The 16238-nt window shown below is 40.1% G+C and overlaps 1 protein-coding gene across 3 annotated transcripts in view; it reads left to right on the top strand.

Moving 5' to 3' along the window:
* Positions 1 to 16238, top strand: part of MYO1D (myosin ID) — a 321752-nt gene that overhangs the window by 178773 nt on the left and 126741 nt on the right. For all 3 annotated transcript variants that reach the window (XM_028519915.2, XM_036033405.1, XM_036033404.1), the window contains 3 exons: positions 2549 to 2693; positions 3219 to 3323; positions 10967 to 11080. In XM_028519915.2, coding sequence (XP_028375716.1) covers positions 2549 to 2693; positions 3219 to 3323; positions 10967 to 11080 — 364 coding nt within the window. The remainder of the gene's footprint in view (positions 1 to 2548; positions 2694 to 3218; positions 3324 to 10966; positions 11081 to 16238) is intronic.

The raw sequence follows: 16238 nt of genomic DNA, 5'->3' as shown, positions 1-16238 counted from the left end.
CGGTTGGCCACAGAAGGTAGAGAAGAGAATCTCACTGTTTGTTTAGTCTTCACTTTTTCCGTGGTGGTTGTTTCGTCAACCTACTATCTCTGCCCCTCTCTGCCATGGCAGCTGTGCCCACCTCACCACGGCCGGCCATTCTGTGTTCAGGGAACTGGCACAGCTGTCACCTTGAAATCCCTTACCTCCTGCCCTTGCTCCCAGCCCCTGCTGCTTCAGGCTCAAGGATTCCTGGGGCCGCCTTGGAGAAGGGCCCATCTCCTTCTGCTGAGTGGATTGCTCAGCATGGAGCCGCTCCTCCATCAGCTCAGTCCCATCTGCTTCCTCTCTTCAGAAAGTCTCACATCCTCCAGTCTACTGAGAGCACTCCCATTTTCTGGTAGTACTTTAGATTTTTCCCCATTTTTATATTTATTCAGTTATTTTGGTGGAAATTTGAGAGAGTCAGAAAAAACATTTAGACTCAAGCCACCATCTTGAAATAAGAATACACCTCAGGAAGATCTTAGATGAAACCAGGCTTTCTGACATTTTGCATATGTAAATGGGGAAAAGACCACCACTCTTCAGTTTCAGCTGAATCTCACTCTGGTGTTCCATGGAAACAGTTTGAGAACCACGGGCCTTGATTATTTCACCTGATGTAAGGCAATTCTCAGTTTGCTTCCAGCCCCCCTGAATCAAGCTCCTGTGGCAGAAAAGATGGCTTAAGTATCATGTAGGGCTAGGCTGCTGCTAAGAGCATAAACGTCCTTGTACTTGGTTTTCTCAATAAGAAAGGTTATTTTTTAACTTATGCTTTTAATTGCTTAGACAAAAAAACCTTGGAGTCATCTTTAAATCCTCTTGTTCTCTTGCTCTCTTGCCCCCACATCTAATCCATCAGTAAGTCCCGTTGGTGCATCCTTCAGAACATATCCAAAGCCAGTATCCAAGCCGTCTCTGCCTTGACCCCCGGATCCAAGCCATCCTCTACAATGTGCATCACGGAAATAGCTTCCTAACTGGTCATCCTGTTCCTAGCCCAGTTCCCTTCAGCCTTTCTTCATACAGCAGTTGGAATGATCTTATAAAGCAGGAGTCAGGTTTTATCCCTTTTTTGTTCAGAAACTTCCAATGGCTTCTTATCCTATTCAGAGTAAAGGCCAGAGTCCTAATAATGGCCTGCCTATCTCGGGTGGGCAGGGGTGGGGGGCGGGGGGACAGGCCCTGGCTCTCCCTCTGACTCCCCTCCTGTTTCTCCCTCCCTCCTCCCCGCTCTTCCTGTGCCATCGTCAAAGGACTCCTGGTTGGTTCTCTTAACACGCCAAGCAAGCTCACACCTTACAGCCTTTCCCACTCAGTTTTCTCTTCCTGGGAGACTCTGGCTCAAATAGCCACACGTCTGGCTCCTTCACTTCCTGTAGGTCTCTGCGCAGGTATCCTCATCAGTGGTGCCTCCCACACCACCCTCTGTGAATAACCCAGCTCCCTGTTTCTTCCCCCTGCTGCACACGCAGCCTCCTTTCCTTGCCTCACTTTCTGCCGTAGCAGTTATGACATCATATGAGGGGAGACCCTCCCAAAAATGGAATTATCTTCTGGAGGGTGAGCCCCTTGCAGTGCCAGGCTTCCCCTGCTAGATGAGTGGTCTAGGATCCCATCCCTGTCACTGCACCAGCCTGTAGAGAGGCTGTGTTCGGCTTCAGCACATTTTTTTGAAGATTTTTTAATGCATTTGCCCATTTCATGACAGGTGATTTCCAAGCACACCTGCCCACATTGTGCTGCATGTTCTTGACCAAAACAGGCAGTTTTGACCAAAAAACAGCATCACCCCAATGCCCCATTCTCCCTATTTACCCAGTCTCTCCCTGAACAACATTATTTTTGTTTCCCCAACAAAATAAGTCCTCAAAGGGAAATGTTTTGCTGATATGGAAGAAATGAAACAAAAAAATGGCAGAAACCCTAAAAGGCATCAAAATCCATGAGTTCAGAAACTGGTTTGAGCAGTGGAAAGACATCTCGATAAGTGTATTCCATCAAATGGAGAGTACTTTGAAGGTGACTGAAGTTTAAACATGTAATAATAAATGCACAGTGTTATATACATAAATTCCAGGGGGGTTGGATCTCCCTGCTTGTACATGCTGTTGCCTTGTTTATCGTCTCTCTCCACTCGAGAGAAGTGCCCAGCAGAAAGGACCCTTGTCTGTTTGGTCAGTGCTGTGACCCCGCTGCTTAAAACAGCATCTGGAGTTTAATAGATGCCTATGAACATGTGTCGAGTGAATAATGAATCCAAAGTGGCTGTGCCCTAACCATGTGTATTATAGGAGGCCACGTTCACTGAGTTCTAGTTGTGTTCAAATCACACACACAGCAAAGCAAGTTTCACAAGTATCTCTGTTCACATAAAACTATGTATATTTTGGAGGCATTTTACCATTTTTAGGGTAGCATGCAAGTGGTTTGGTTTAATTCTACCTAATGGCAGATTCTTGTTTTTGAGAATTAATGGTATTGTGTTTCTGAAGTCTAATACATTTTGTTTATTTACTTACAGGTGGAGAGCATCTCAGCTCATCAAAAGCATACCTGCGTCAGACCTGCCCCAGGTCAGGGCGAAGGTTGCGGCCATGGAAATGTTGAAGGGTCAAAGGGCTGACCTTGGGCTCCAAAGGGCCTGGGAGGGCAACTACCTTGCTTCGGTAAGTCCAGGAGAGCCGAGTGGAATCACTCCGCTCCTTTAACAAATAAAGAAAAGAATTTTTCTCCAAGAATTTCTAAAAAGACTGACCCTTCAGAAACTAAATTTCTATGAGTGATACTAAATTAAAAGATTTTATTGCTTCTCAGTGTACAATATTCGATGTTTCCCCCACTTTAAAAAGGGTGCTCTGTCTTCCGTCTGTCTGTGTTAGGTATACCCTTGAACCTGGCTTTGACCATTTAAACCTTCCTTTGCATAATTCGGCAACTGCTTTTAACTATCACCTTTATATCAGTTATTCCCAAAAGTGTGTTTTATTCTCTCTCCCTTTCCTTACTTTAAAATATTTCTAGGACCTTTGGTGTTAAAATAACTTTTTAGTAGCGTGCCATCTGGGATGGGGAGATAAAAAGTACGTGTGGGAACCTTCATGCACGTAGCAATAAAGCGGCATACTGAAAGCTCACCTTTCCGTCCGAAGTGCTCGGCACAGGCATTTTATCATGTTTCCTTTTTCTTTCAGAAGCCAGATACACCTCAGACCTCAGGCACCTTTGTCCCCGTTGCAAATGAACTGAAACGGAAGGACAAATACATGAACGTCCTCTTTTCCTGTCATGTCCGCAAGGTAAGGCGAACTTGAACCAGATCTTTGGAAAGAAGAGGCTGATTCAGATGAAAGTTACTTAGAAATGACTTCAATAAAATGTAACAGCGGGTACATAATTAGCTACATTGTCAGTGAGCTACACCTGTCAATGAGGAGGCATTGATGGAACGTCTGAGATGGTTACAGTTCTAGAGATGGTCTGTAAAGCCTTCGTAAGGGAAGTGGGTAGTTTTGATATCTATTTCTTTTAAAAACGGGGGGAGGAGTCCTCCCTAAGGTCAAGGACTTGTATTTTCAGCATGTGTATCTTTCATAGCACGTACTGGTCTGCCTTGTATATGGTGGTTACTGAGGACTTTTCATATGTGTTTTATTACTATTTTAAATAGGGGGAGAAGGAGGAAGAAGATCGTTTGGAAAAGAGAGAAGGACATAGTGATATTCGGAAGGGAGGGGTAAGGGCTATATGCTGTGCATGTGTTTGCTTTTCTGAAGCAGGCTGTGCTTCATTGCTTACCTGGAGGCGGCAGCAGCCGGGCAAGGGGAACAGGTACAGGTTGGAAGGTGGAAGGCAAGGGATGTAGCTGGCTGTTTAAAACCTAAGATACTTGTTTAGCAAAGCAGAGAGAGAGGAAATTATAAGGGCATTTTGTAAAACTATGCAAATAAATTTGAAAATATTAAATAGGTGAATTTAAGAAAAATATTGCCTAGCATGACCTCAGAAGAGATATTGATATAAATACACCAACATCCAATGGCAGATTTAAGGAAATATTAAAAAGTTACCCCACAACAAATTTAGAGGTATTTTGTTTCGAATTTTAAAAACAGAGTGTTATTTATATCAAAATAATGAAATATTATTTTTCAGGTATAAGTTTGGTAAACTTTAAAATGCCAATAACAACTAGTGTTTGAAGAGTTTAGGGGAACAGTAGTGGTAGGTCATAAAAGAAGCCTCGATAAATTTAAAAAGATCGAAATCATACAAAGTGAGTTCTCTGACCATAATGGAGTGAAATTAGCAACGAATAGCAGAAAGCAACTTAGGGTGTGCAGAAGTGGGTGGGAATTAAATGGCGCCCTCCTGAATAACCAGCAGTCACACAAGAGATCCCAGGAACACCAGGACATGTGGGAAAGAAGACACAGCATCCCTAAACTTAATGGGATGTGGCTAAAGTCACCTTAGAGGAAATGTAATGCCTACAATAGAAAAGATGAAAGATCTTGTATCAATAATCTTCTACCTTAAGACACTGGGTAAAAAAAAAAAGAATAAAGGCAAACTAACCCAAAGCAAGCAGGAGAAGGAAATAATCAAGTCCTTCACAGCAGAAATCAATTAAGATAGAGAATGTAAAAATAATAGGAAGAAAGGCAACAAATCCAAAAATTGGCTTAAAGATTAACAAAATTGATAAATCTTTAGTCAGACTGACCAAATACTGTAATGGAAGAAATAGATTAAACTTTATTCATGAAGTTCAAAAATTATATAACTATTAGTGTTCAGACATTCTAAGGAAGGAGAGATCATCAATTCAGTGTAATACAAACTTTTTAACTAAATTTTAAACTTAGGATGAAATACCCTATTGTGCCATGTATAATGTACACTTTTTTGCCCAGATTTCTGAGGGAACAATAAGGATGTGCATTATACATGGGTACAATGATCACACGCCATGGATATAATAATCCTGTGTGTAATGTGCACAAAATTGTAGGTGCACATTATATACGACAAAATATGGTACATGTCACTGAGGAACACTTGCTGGCAGTATCTCAGAGTGGTTGCAAAGTCCAGAGTCTAATTCTGAAGTCCTAAATTCAGAAACTCTGGTTTATAAGTATACCTCGAGTTGATCAGCCAACCAGGAAATGACTTTTGCTAACCAGATTCACAGAACCACAAAGGGATCGACCATTTCAGCCATTTTACTGAGTCCTCATGTCTACTATCTAGGGTATTTCCTTTTTAGAATCAAGATACCTGGGAAGTCAAATTAGTAATCAGAACAATTGATCAAAGACAGCTGGGTGGTTTTGACAGTCACCCTCCACTACGGAAAAGCCCAGTGTCCCTGATTCCCGTGATGACAATTTGATGTCTGACAGCGTGTCTGTCCCTGGGTCCTGCTGGATAAAAACTGAAAAATTCCTTGTCATGCTCCTGCATTTTAAGTTCAGTACAAAATAGTATTTCTCCACTTTAGAATCTTGTCTTCTTTAGAGTATTTTTCATCCCAAAGACATACCAAGATAAACTTGACGCCATTTCAGTAAAGCCCTCTTTTCACACTTTCATTCTTTACGAAGCCGCCACTTTCTGTCAACTTTGGTCATAAGTGTAGGAGACCTCTGCAAATAGCTGCTCTCCCTCCCGGCTTTCCCTGGTCTCATTCTCCAGGGAAACGTCCTCTCTGGCCCCCTGTGGTGCTCACTAAACCTACAAACAGGTCATTAGACGTGTTTGGGCAAAAGCAAGATAAAAGGGATTTTTTTTTCTTTAGCTGAGGATTTTAGCTTAGGAAATAGAAGAAATAAAATGAGATCTTATCTAATAGCCTGTAATCCAGTTTTTCTATTACTTCATGAATTTAAATGGAAGGAAATTAGTGCCCCTCTGCCATGATTATTTTAATGTAGTTTGAATTTACAAATTTACATATGTATGTGAAAAGTTTTCCTTTCCACTGTGGTTTAGCTAAGTTATGCGACTTGGAGCTGTCACTTAGTCACAGGATGGCCTTCCCACTCACTTGGTCACGTTCTGAGGATGATTTGAGTTGCTAAAACAGAAGGTAGAGATTCATGACCCGTTCTCTTTAGAAATTACATTTTTGCACACAAAAGGAATGTAATATTTCTAAACAGTTTCAATCAGATGGCTGCTGTAAGGTTTTTGCTGGCGTCCAGACCAACTCATGGACCTGTCATAGAAAGGACAATGCTCTCCACTTTACCACCGCGGCCTATTGTTTTCAGCTCTTGCGTGACCTTGTGAAATTATGCAGAAATGTTGTTTTTTCATATTTTTGCAACATACTCATATTTTTCAATATGAATTCACAAAAGATGAGGAACACTGCTTATGCTTATTATTCAGCTTTCACCTTCTGCGTTCTCTGTTCTCCATACCCTAAGATGGATACACATGATGATTAATGTCCTCCCGCATGGGCCTCACACTCCAGTGTTCTGTTGAATCTGGATGTGTTTTCGGAAAGGGGGCCCTCATTCACTGTGTTTGGGAAATGCTGAACTAAACCACTGAATGTGCTCTTTGAGCGCAGCATTCTCAGAGCCTTTAATGTATTCGTGGGTTATGAATATCCCAGGAAAGGCTGGGGTTTGCATTGTTCCCCAGACCAGCTTGACTTGGAGCCCTGTCTTGCACAAAGTGTCATGCAAGGCTGGCGTGGTGCTCATAGACAACTTAGAAAATGCTGATGCAGACGCTCCACCATCGCTCATGTCAAGTCTTCTGACAAGTGCCGGTTCACTTCCATGGCAAAAACTTACCATGTGACATGAACAGTTATTACCAAGAGTAGTTATTATTTCACTGTGTCAACTCTACTTTGTTCTTAATTACAGGTACCATTTTTGTCAAGACAAAAAAGGTATTTTTTGTCTTGAGGATATGTTTAGAGAATTGACTGATTTCTAAAACTATGAGGCAAGAGGGAGAAGACTGAATAAAATTCAAACTAAAATTTGAATTTTAGTTTGCTGTATTCTACCTATAACAATATATCTTCAATGTCCCATCCTACCTGTCCTAATTTATGTACTTAGATGTATATCCTACCAATGCTAACAATGTTTTCAAATTAATCTCTAACTTCTTCGTTTGCATCTTGAAAATCAGATCCCTGTGAAGCAGGGATGGGGACTTTATATATCACAGCTTTGCCTTCTATTCTACTTAGTTGAGGGGTTTGGGTGGGTATTTTATTGTTTTGTTTTGCTTTCCTTTTTCTTCTCCTCACTGAGAAACCTGACCTTGTAGTTCCTCAGGAATTTGTAGTGCTCAGTGCCCTGATGTAAATGTTACACAAATCTATAACATTGAAATATGCTAATCAGCAAGCAGTTAAATACAGATTTATAAAATGTTTCTTCATTAATTCTGTTAGAAAAAAGATCTACCTGCAAATGTGAGCATTTTCTGACTCCCTAATAAAGTAGCCCTCTGCAGAATCACACACATATACATTTTCTGCCAATCCTATTATCTAGTTTTATTTTCTTTATATTTGTAAGAAATGATTTTTACTTGAAAGTTTCTTATCTATCTCAACTCCATCTACTAGCCTCAGATTCTTACTTTAACCGAAGGCTTTATGTCATTCCTTTGTATATCATCAGCAACTTCTAAAGTGCCCGGAAATGCACACGGTAAATTTAGGAGAAGGAAACATTTATCAAATCACTTAGTGCGAGTAAATGTTTACCAGCCTAATTTTTTTTAATTAATAGGAGTCATGTGCTAAATTAACAAATGTAGAAAAAATAAAGTCAATCCCATTTATATATTTCTGATGAAAGGAAGACACTTTTCTCGATGAAATGGTGAGTCTAAAGATTTTATAAGGGTAGCTGTTGCCTAGTAACAGAGCATCACACACACAGGCACCGGCACATTTCTCCAGGTCAGCTTTAGTCATGGCGGTTCATCTGGTCCGTCGGTGCGCTGTGTGCAGTCTTGTAGTGACAGCTGGTCGTGAAAATTCGACTCTGAAAAGAAAAATCAACTCATGGTGAAGATGCTTTATGAGAAAAGCCAGTATACAAATAAATCTCAACCGTTCCAACCAGGAGCATAAATAATTCCAAATCAACAATCCATGAGCTTGTATAATAATGTTAATGTTAGCTTTTTTATTAAAACGATAGCTTACTCACAAAGGATCTTGCAACCTCAGATATAAAAGAGCAAGAAGCCCACAGTTCCTTTTTCTTCAGTGCAGAAATAAAGTTTTTCCAGGACCAAACTGGGCAATGGGGACTTAAGCTGTTCAACAACTGTGCTTTTATTTGCCATTGGGGAATTTTTTCTGAACGTTATGCAACCTCCCCAGTGCACTGCGGCCATCTCCCTCTGCTTTCCCATCTGACGGTTCCCAGTCTCAACACTGGTTGGTTCATGTGGAGAAGAGTTCTTGAAGTTAGCCTGTGGGATTTAAAGTACTCTCAAAACCAACTGCTCAGCAAGGATGCTGTGGTAAATGCTCTGTAGTGGATGCCCACTTCTGTGTTGGGGGCTGTGAGGTATGAGGTCAGAGATACCATATGCTCACGACCCTCAAGGAGCTTACTGTTCATGAAATAATAGGGCAATAAATAAAAATCTGTCATGGATATTTGAGATTCCACATTGTTTTTGTCCTGTCTGTGTATTTGTATCGAGGTATATAATTTATATGCAGGTAATACACATTATCAGAAGTATACAGTTCAGTGAGTTTTGAGTAGTATACACCCTGTAAATTACAGCCCTGTCAAGGTAAAGAACATTTCCATCACCCCAGAAAGCCCCCCCCCCGTGCCCCTTCCCTGCTGCGTCCACCCCCACCCTCCCACAATCACCCTCCTGATTTCCTTTACTGCACAGAGTTTTGCTTTTTCTTGACCTTCATTAAAAAAGGAATCATACTGTTTTACGTAAAATTTTTACTTTGTTGTAAAACGAAGTTGTCAGTCTTTTTTATAACTATTTTGATAACATAACTATTTTATAAGGAAATCAGCTTTTTTGATATACTTCGAATTTAAAACAATCTGTATCTTTTATTTTGATTGAATTAGAACTATATTAGTGAGGTTATAGTCATTAGATTAATTGTCACAACATTAAAAAGTAAAACCAGCCTCTTGCCAAACATAGCTTCAACTGTAAGTTAAAAAACCCAGTGTCCTACCCTGGCCAGGTGGCTCGGTTGGGAAGTAGCCGATCGATGTCTCTCACAGCAATGTTTCTCTCTCTCTCTCCCTCTCTCTGTCTCTCTCTCCCTCCACCTTCCTTTCTGTCTAAAATCAAAACATCCTCGAGTGAGGATTTTTTTTTAAATAAATAAACAATAAAACAGTGTTCTACACAAACTTTTTTAACAAGTATATTTTTATAATTAGCATCCATGGTCTAAAAATTATAAGTCAACTGTCCTTGAAATTATTCAAGCTTTCCAATTATTAAGTGAAAAGTTTGCCCTTTTAGTAGAGACAGAGAGAGTAACTCGACTTTGTGAGGAGACACAGACGAAGGGCAGATGTAACTTGACTGTCTTGCTGTGTAGAAGCATCACCCAACCTCCTTCCCTGTCTTTCTGTCCAAACAACAAGTAATGAGATGATGTGTCCAGTGTTTGGCATTAGCAAACCACTTACGCCAGTTGGTTTCAATGTTATTTTTTTATTTCAGTCTTAATTCCACATACATTCTACATATTTATTCTACAACTATGAAATACAAGTTCATAGAAAACAGTGATCATTTTTTATTCTAATAGGTTTTACAATGGAATGAGTTGGGTCTCCATTACCACAGTCAATTTTTTAACATCTTTGTTACCCTGAAAAGAAATCTCACACTCCTTGGCTGTCATTTGTCCAAACCTCTCATCTTCCCCAGCCCTGCATCACCACTAATCTACATTCTGTTTCTGTAGATTGGCATCCTGGACATTTCATAAAAATGGCACCATACAATTTGTGTAACTGGCTTGTTTTACTTACCATGTTATGCATGTGATAGCATGTTCATTTTTTAATTGCCAATTTATATTCCATTTTAAGAATAGATCACATTTTATTATCCATTCATGAGTTGACATTTGGGTTGTTTCTTCTTTTTCCAGTTACCATGATTAATGCTGCTGTGAACGTTAGGCACAAGTGTTTGTGTGATTATGTGCACCTAGGAGTGGAATTTCCAGGTCATGTGGCTGTGTTTATCTGGCTGAGGAACTGCCAGATTGTTTTCCAAAGCGACTGCATCATTTTAGAGTGCTACCAGAGGCGATGAGGCCTCCAATTTCTCTACATCCTGGCCATCATATATTATTATCTGTCCTTTTTGTGATTGTCATCCTAATGGATGCATCCTAATGGATGCAAGTGGTGTCTCACCGTGGTTCTGATCTGTAGCTCCCTGGTGGCCAGTGCTGACGAGCACGTGTTCATGTGCTTATCGACCGTGCGTGTATCTTCCCTGCAGAAATGTTTACTCAGACTCTTAACCTGTTTTCAATGGTGCTTTTGTCCTTTTGTCACTGAGTTATATATTCTAGATACAATATATATTCTGTGTATGTCCTACATACAAGTCCCTTATCAGACATATGATTTGTAAAAATTTTCTCCTATGTGGTGGGTTCTTTTTCTTTACAGTGTCTGGGTTACATGTTTTCAGTCTTTTCACTATTTGTGTTTTTCTTGTTTTCCCTGTTTAATTGTAAAATTCTGCAAATCTGGAAACAGCTACTCCTTTCAGATCTCTGTTGCATCCAGCAGAGTGGCCGTGCATGGAATCCACCTGTTACAGAACGGGTCTCCAGTCAGCCACCTCTGCCCCTAGATGTTCTACTGGCAGATAATTTGGCTCATTCTTCCTGAGATGATACAGTTATTGGTTGGTTTTCTTACAGGTCAATCGATTTAGTAAGGTAGAAGACCGGGCAATTTTTGTCACTGATCGTCACCTGTATAAAATGGACCCCACCAAGCAGTACAAGGTGATGAAGACTATTCCTCTCTACAATGTAAGTACTCTGCTTTCTCTGAGTGAGGGATTAGTAACCTGGTGTTCATGAACCCCTTGTGGGCTGATAGTCTGATCACTAAAACCTTTGGGGCTTCAGGATGCCCATGAATTCTTGAAATTTTATGCCAATCTTATGTGTATACAAATGTACAGTTTTCTACAAGGAGTATCCAAAGCTTCCAGTAGATTAATGAAGGCATTTTTTAAAGGGTAAAGACTATATTCTGTATGATCTTTTTCTATTCCTTATTCTATTCACTGTTCACCTGTTGTTATACATCATGTATTTCTTACTTATTTTCATGAGGCTTGCTCTTTCTCTGTTCCTGATCCTACTCATTGCTTCAAGGTTGTGACACATATTTTCTTATTTTCATAAGGCTTGTTTTTATATGGAAATAGATCAGGTAGAGAAACAGCAGAGAATTGCTGTGTGAAAACATTACCTGTCTTTTAAATGTAAATTTTATGCTGTTTCCAGAAGTTTTTTTCATCAATATGTTTTACCTGTGATTCAGACCCACTCAGTTGTTCACTGTCTCCATGGGGTTTTCAAATTCTGAAATCAGTTCTTTATTTGAAATAAGAAATTTGTTGGTGTCTTCTTGAATTTCAGTATGAGATTTTTGTTATTTTTTTCCTGTTTTATGGGGTCTGCTTTACAAGTGACTATTTGTTCTGATTCTTCAGAAAGATCCTACTGGACTATTGGATCTTTTCACTCATGACATGATTTTCCTGTCTGCTAGTTCTTAACAAGGGAGGTCTGTGTTTTTCCAATAATAGAATATATGAGGAATATTATTAAAGACTGTTTTAAATGCTCTTGGTCTCTGCAAAAGGGAATAGGAAACAATGCTTTGTAGTTTTATTTTGTGAAATCAGGAGTCTTGTTGGTTGTGAGGTACAAAGAAGGCAAATTATTCCTGGCTTTGCTAAATGGTTCAGAACATCACTGCAGGCTCACTGCCCAGATTGTCACCCAGGATGAAATTTGTCTTCATTATGCGTCACATGTGCACACTCACACATGCACCTGTGCACACATGCACACACATATGTATGCATGCATGTGCATGCACATACACACACACATACACACACACCTTCCAGGAGAAGGCTAATGGATTGCAGCTAATAAGGAAATGCTATTCTGAGACATTCTTGATTATATATATTCTTAGCAAAGACTTGTAATCTTATATATCAATCACAGTTTAAACCTAATAACCCTGAAGTCTTAAAGTAGGAGGTGAAGAAAGTAAAGGAAAAAATCAAATTCTGTCAAAGTCTAGTGAAGCGTGGAACCAAACAAACATCAGTTGTGATATGCGTTTTACTTCTTTTCCTTACTTTCTGTTAAGTGGAGATCAATCAGACACAGGATATAAATTCAATAAATAGTTAAACAACTCTTTGAACTGAAATTATGTTCCCAAACTACCTTCCATTTTTGTATTGACTGGTGTGTATTTATATTCATTGTTGCCCTTTGCCACATTCTCATTGTTGTTCACATTAGCAATATTATATAATGTCAAAAATTAATGATGTTTAACAATTGCAGTAAGGTTACACCAGTGTCAGCAGGATGGATACACACTGTTGCAGGTGCCATTAGTACTCTGCCCGCATCCCCTGGATTCCCTTATTTTTGTGTATGTCAGTGTAACATCCAGCAGCCAACATCTTTGTCAAAAACTATGCTGCCAGAACCCACTTTGCTCCCACACCCAGAGGACTAGAAATGCCCACCCACCCCAGCAACCCAGTGACCAATGGGTAGGAGTTGGTGAGTGCTTCTAGCACCTCACCGTTGACCAAGGTCATTCTTAGGAGTGTTTTATTCCATTTCCTAAGCTTCCCTGAGAAGTAAGCTGCTGTTGCCCACACTGGAAGCTGGCTTATTGACGGGCCCTAGTGACTGCCTTCCCTTCCCTGAACCACCTCCCAACTTTCTTGCCAGTGTCCCAGCACCTCCCACATCAGTTCCATGGGCTCATCAGCCTTTGTCCAGGGTGTGCTTCTGGGAGGAACTGACTGCAGTGTAGTGGCTACCTCTTAGGAGGGAGCAAGTTGAATGGGATGGGCAGTGTTCAGCTGGATCAGTAAAAATGTTTTAAACTCTGGAGTAAATATGGCAAAATACTAAGTCTGGATAATAGGGACATATTTATTCTTTTACACTTTTTGAATGTTTAAAATGTTTTGCAATAAAAAAACAGTTTAAGACAAGGAACCTTTAAAAATGATAATGCTGATAATAGTGATGGAGAGGTTGGGAAGGAATGAAGGAGAATGATTTCCATTCTAACCGTGTTGAGTTTTAGGTACTGGTGAAACTTGTAAGTATACATCTCATAGATAGTTGGAGGTCTGATGTACAGGGAGGGAAAGAATCCAGCCAGCACTTATGATAAAATTTAAGAGTAGATCTGTATATAACTGGAGGCTGAATTATGAATCTAGAGGGGAAAGGGGGGCAGATTATTCAAGAACATCCATCCATTAAGTGATGGGGAAAGAGAATCACTGATGGAAATGGAGTAAAATGGAAATCTCTTTATGATCCTCCATTTTCTCAACTCCCTTTTAATGTGCTAAATGAGCCCTAATTTTTCTATGGTTCTATCAGGTTATGAATTATTCTAGGAAAGAAAGGAACTATGAAAACACCATTTTCCAGAGTCAGACTGGAAAGTCTTCAGCAATAAGAAAAGTCAATGAAAACACATAGCTGAGGGTGCCACACTTCTCCTCTCACACTCTGCTTTTCGTGTCTCCATCTGCTCTGGCTCCAGGGAACAGATTGTGACCACATCCTATCTTCGGTAACATTTTGCTTTGGCTTGGGTGAGGACACATGTAGACGTAGGGAGAGGAGCCTGACGGAAATCCAGGACGCTCCACCATTCATTCAGGTTGCAGAGCAGCTCTATGGAACCGTGTCACCTGTGTCCCCTCAGCAGCGTGAATGCGCCTTAGATAGTCCAAGTTCCTGCCATTCTCTCAGTCTCTGCTTCTCTTCATGTGTCTTTTTACTGTCAGTAACTTCTTCTGCAGCAAGGGCCAGCGCTTGGCTCAGGTCTAAACCAGCCGACCCAGCAAACCATTAGAGGTTCGATCTACACTAATGCGTTGAACACCATGTCTCAGATGAGGCCTCACCATGGCAACCAATACCACATGATACAAACTGGTATTTTCCTTCCTTGTCAAGTACTTGCAAATCTATGCATAGTTTTTCCTGACTTTTTCTAGTATAGTATGGATAATTATTACAGTTCATTTTGGGTATAGTTGATCTCTTCCCTCTACAATTTTTTATGATTGCCCTTAGCCCCAAGTCACATTTGGACCATGGTCACAAATCATGCTGAATATTTAGGTGGGTCATTAGGTTTTCCCAGTGGGAAAGAATCAGTATGAGAGGAGTGCTTTAAGTGGGCCCAGGCGGTTCACCAGGCATCCTTGAGTGCTTGGATTCTGCCCGCTCCCACCATTCCGAAGGCCAGGATCCCAGTCTTTGTCAAAGGGGATTTAACTTGTGCCACATGTAACCCATGGTACGTGTATGTGTGTGCATGCGTGCGTGTGTTCTATGGGGAGAAATCTGTAAACTTTAAGTTTATTCATTGCTTGTGAGACCATCTTTGTTTCATATATATTTTCAATATTTATAATACCACCACACAAAGCTATTATTGTATAGTCAACATGCTCCTGCACTGACTTTATCCCCTAGTTACTTTTTCAGTGTAAGAATTCATCAGATTATCCGTTGTGTTGTTCTGGCCAGTTTCTGTTCATTTAAAAGCGAAACACATTGCAGAATTAAAAAGAAAATTTAAAGAGAACTAAAATTAAAATTTAAAGAAGGAAAAACTCAAAGTTAACCATTTTTTTATTGTATGACTTAGGCCTCCCCTCCCCCGTCTCTACCGTTGACCTGTTGTTCGGGCTCACCGTGATTCTGCCTGGTCAGAGCAACAGTGTCCATGCCTTATGCCCATAAACACAGCAGTCCTGGTTCTGTTTCCCTCAGGAATGAGCGCCTCAACTAGAGTATCTTTGCTGTTGTCATCATTTTTTTAGTGGCAGTATCCCATCAGCATGGTGATTTTCAAACTTTTTTCATGAGGCTTGGGGTAATTTAAGTAAAACTGAAATCATTGGATTGGCAGCCCCTTGGAATCTTTTACTGACCTGTGGGACACCCCTACCACGAGTTCATTCATGTCTGGGCAGATGTCTTAACTTTTTATTGATGTATTCCTTACGTGCAGAAAAGGGCACAGATCTTAAGTCTATAGCTTGGCGAATTGCCACAAAGTGAATTCACCTGTGTAACCATTGCCAAAGTCAAGAGATGGGCCATTAGTAGGACTCCCAGAAGCCCCCTGTGTTCCCTCCCAGTTACCACCTCTTCCTTCATTTTCAGGGGCATAATCTTGCTCATTTGGAAATGAATGCAAATTAAATCAAACATTATGTATTCCTTTTTTCTTCTTCAACATTGTATTTATGAGATTTATCCATGTTATTTCATTTTCATTGCTGTGTGGTATTTCCTTGTGAAAATATACCACAGTTTGTTTATTCATTCATGTGTTGCTGGATATTTGAGATTCTTTTTGCCCTTCTTGTGCACGTCTTTTGGTGTCACGTGCATACATTTTTGTGAGACAAGTACCCAGAACTGAAATAGCTGTTTGACATTCATAAATAATTCCTGTTTTCCAAGCTAGTTGTACTGGTTCACACCCCCAGCAATGCATGAAAGTTACAGTTGCTCCATTTCTTGTCCAATACTAGGTTCTGACAGTCTTTTAAATTTTAGCTATTCTGATAGATATGTGGTAGTTACGAATTGTGGGTTTTCCCAAGTTTTGTTGAGATATAATTGACATATAACATTGTTAAAGTCGAAAGTATATGATGCATTGATTTGTTACATATATATTGCAAAATTATCACCTGTGTAGCATTAGGTAACACCTCCATCACATCACGTAACTACCGTTCCTTTTTTGTGGTGAGAACATTTCAGATCTACTCAGTTAGCAACTTTCAAGTGTATAATACAGTGTTGTTACTAGCTTTAGTCACCGTGCCATACAATAGATCCTCAGAACTACTTCATCTTATAACTGGAC

The sequence above is a fragment of the Phyllostomus discolor genome, chromosome 8 (genome assembly GCF_004126475.2).
Source record: "Phyllostomus discolor isolate MPI-MPIP mPhyDis1 chromosome 8, mPhyDis1.pri.v3, whole genome shotgun sequence".
In the NCBI taxonomy this organism is placed as follows: Eukaryota; Metazoa; Chordata; class Mammalia; order Chiroptera; family Phyllostomidae; genus Phyllostomus; species Phyllostomus discolor.
Note: the sequence above shows the minus strand (reverse complement) of the source record. Positions and strands in the feature narration are given on the sequence as shown.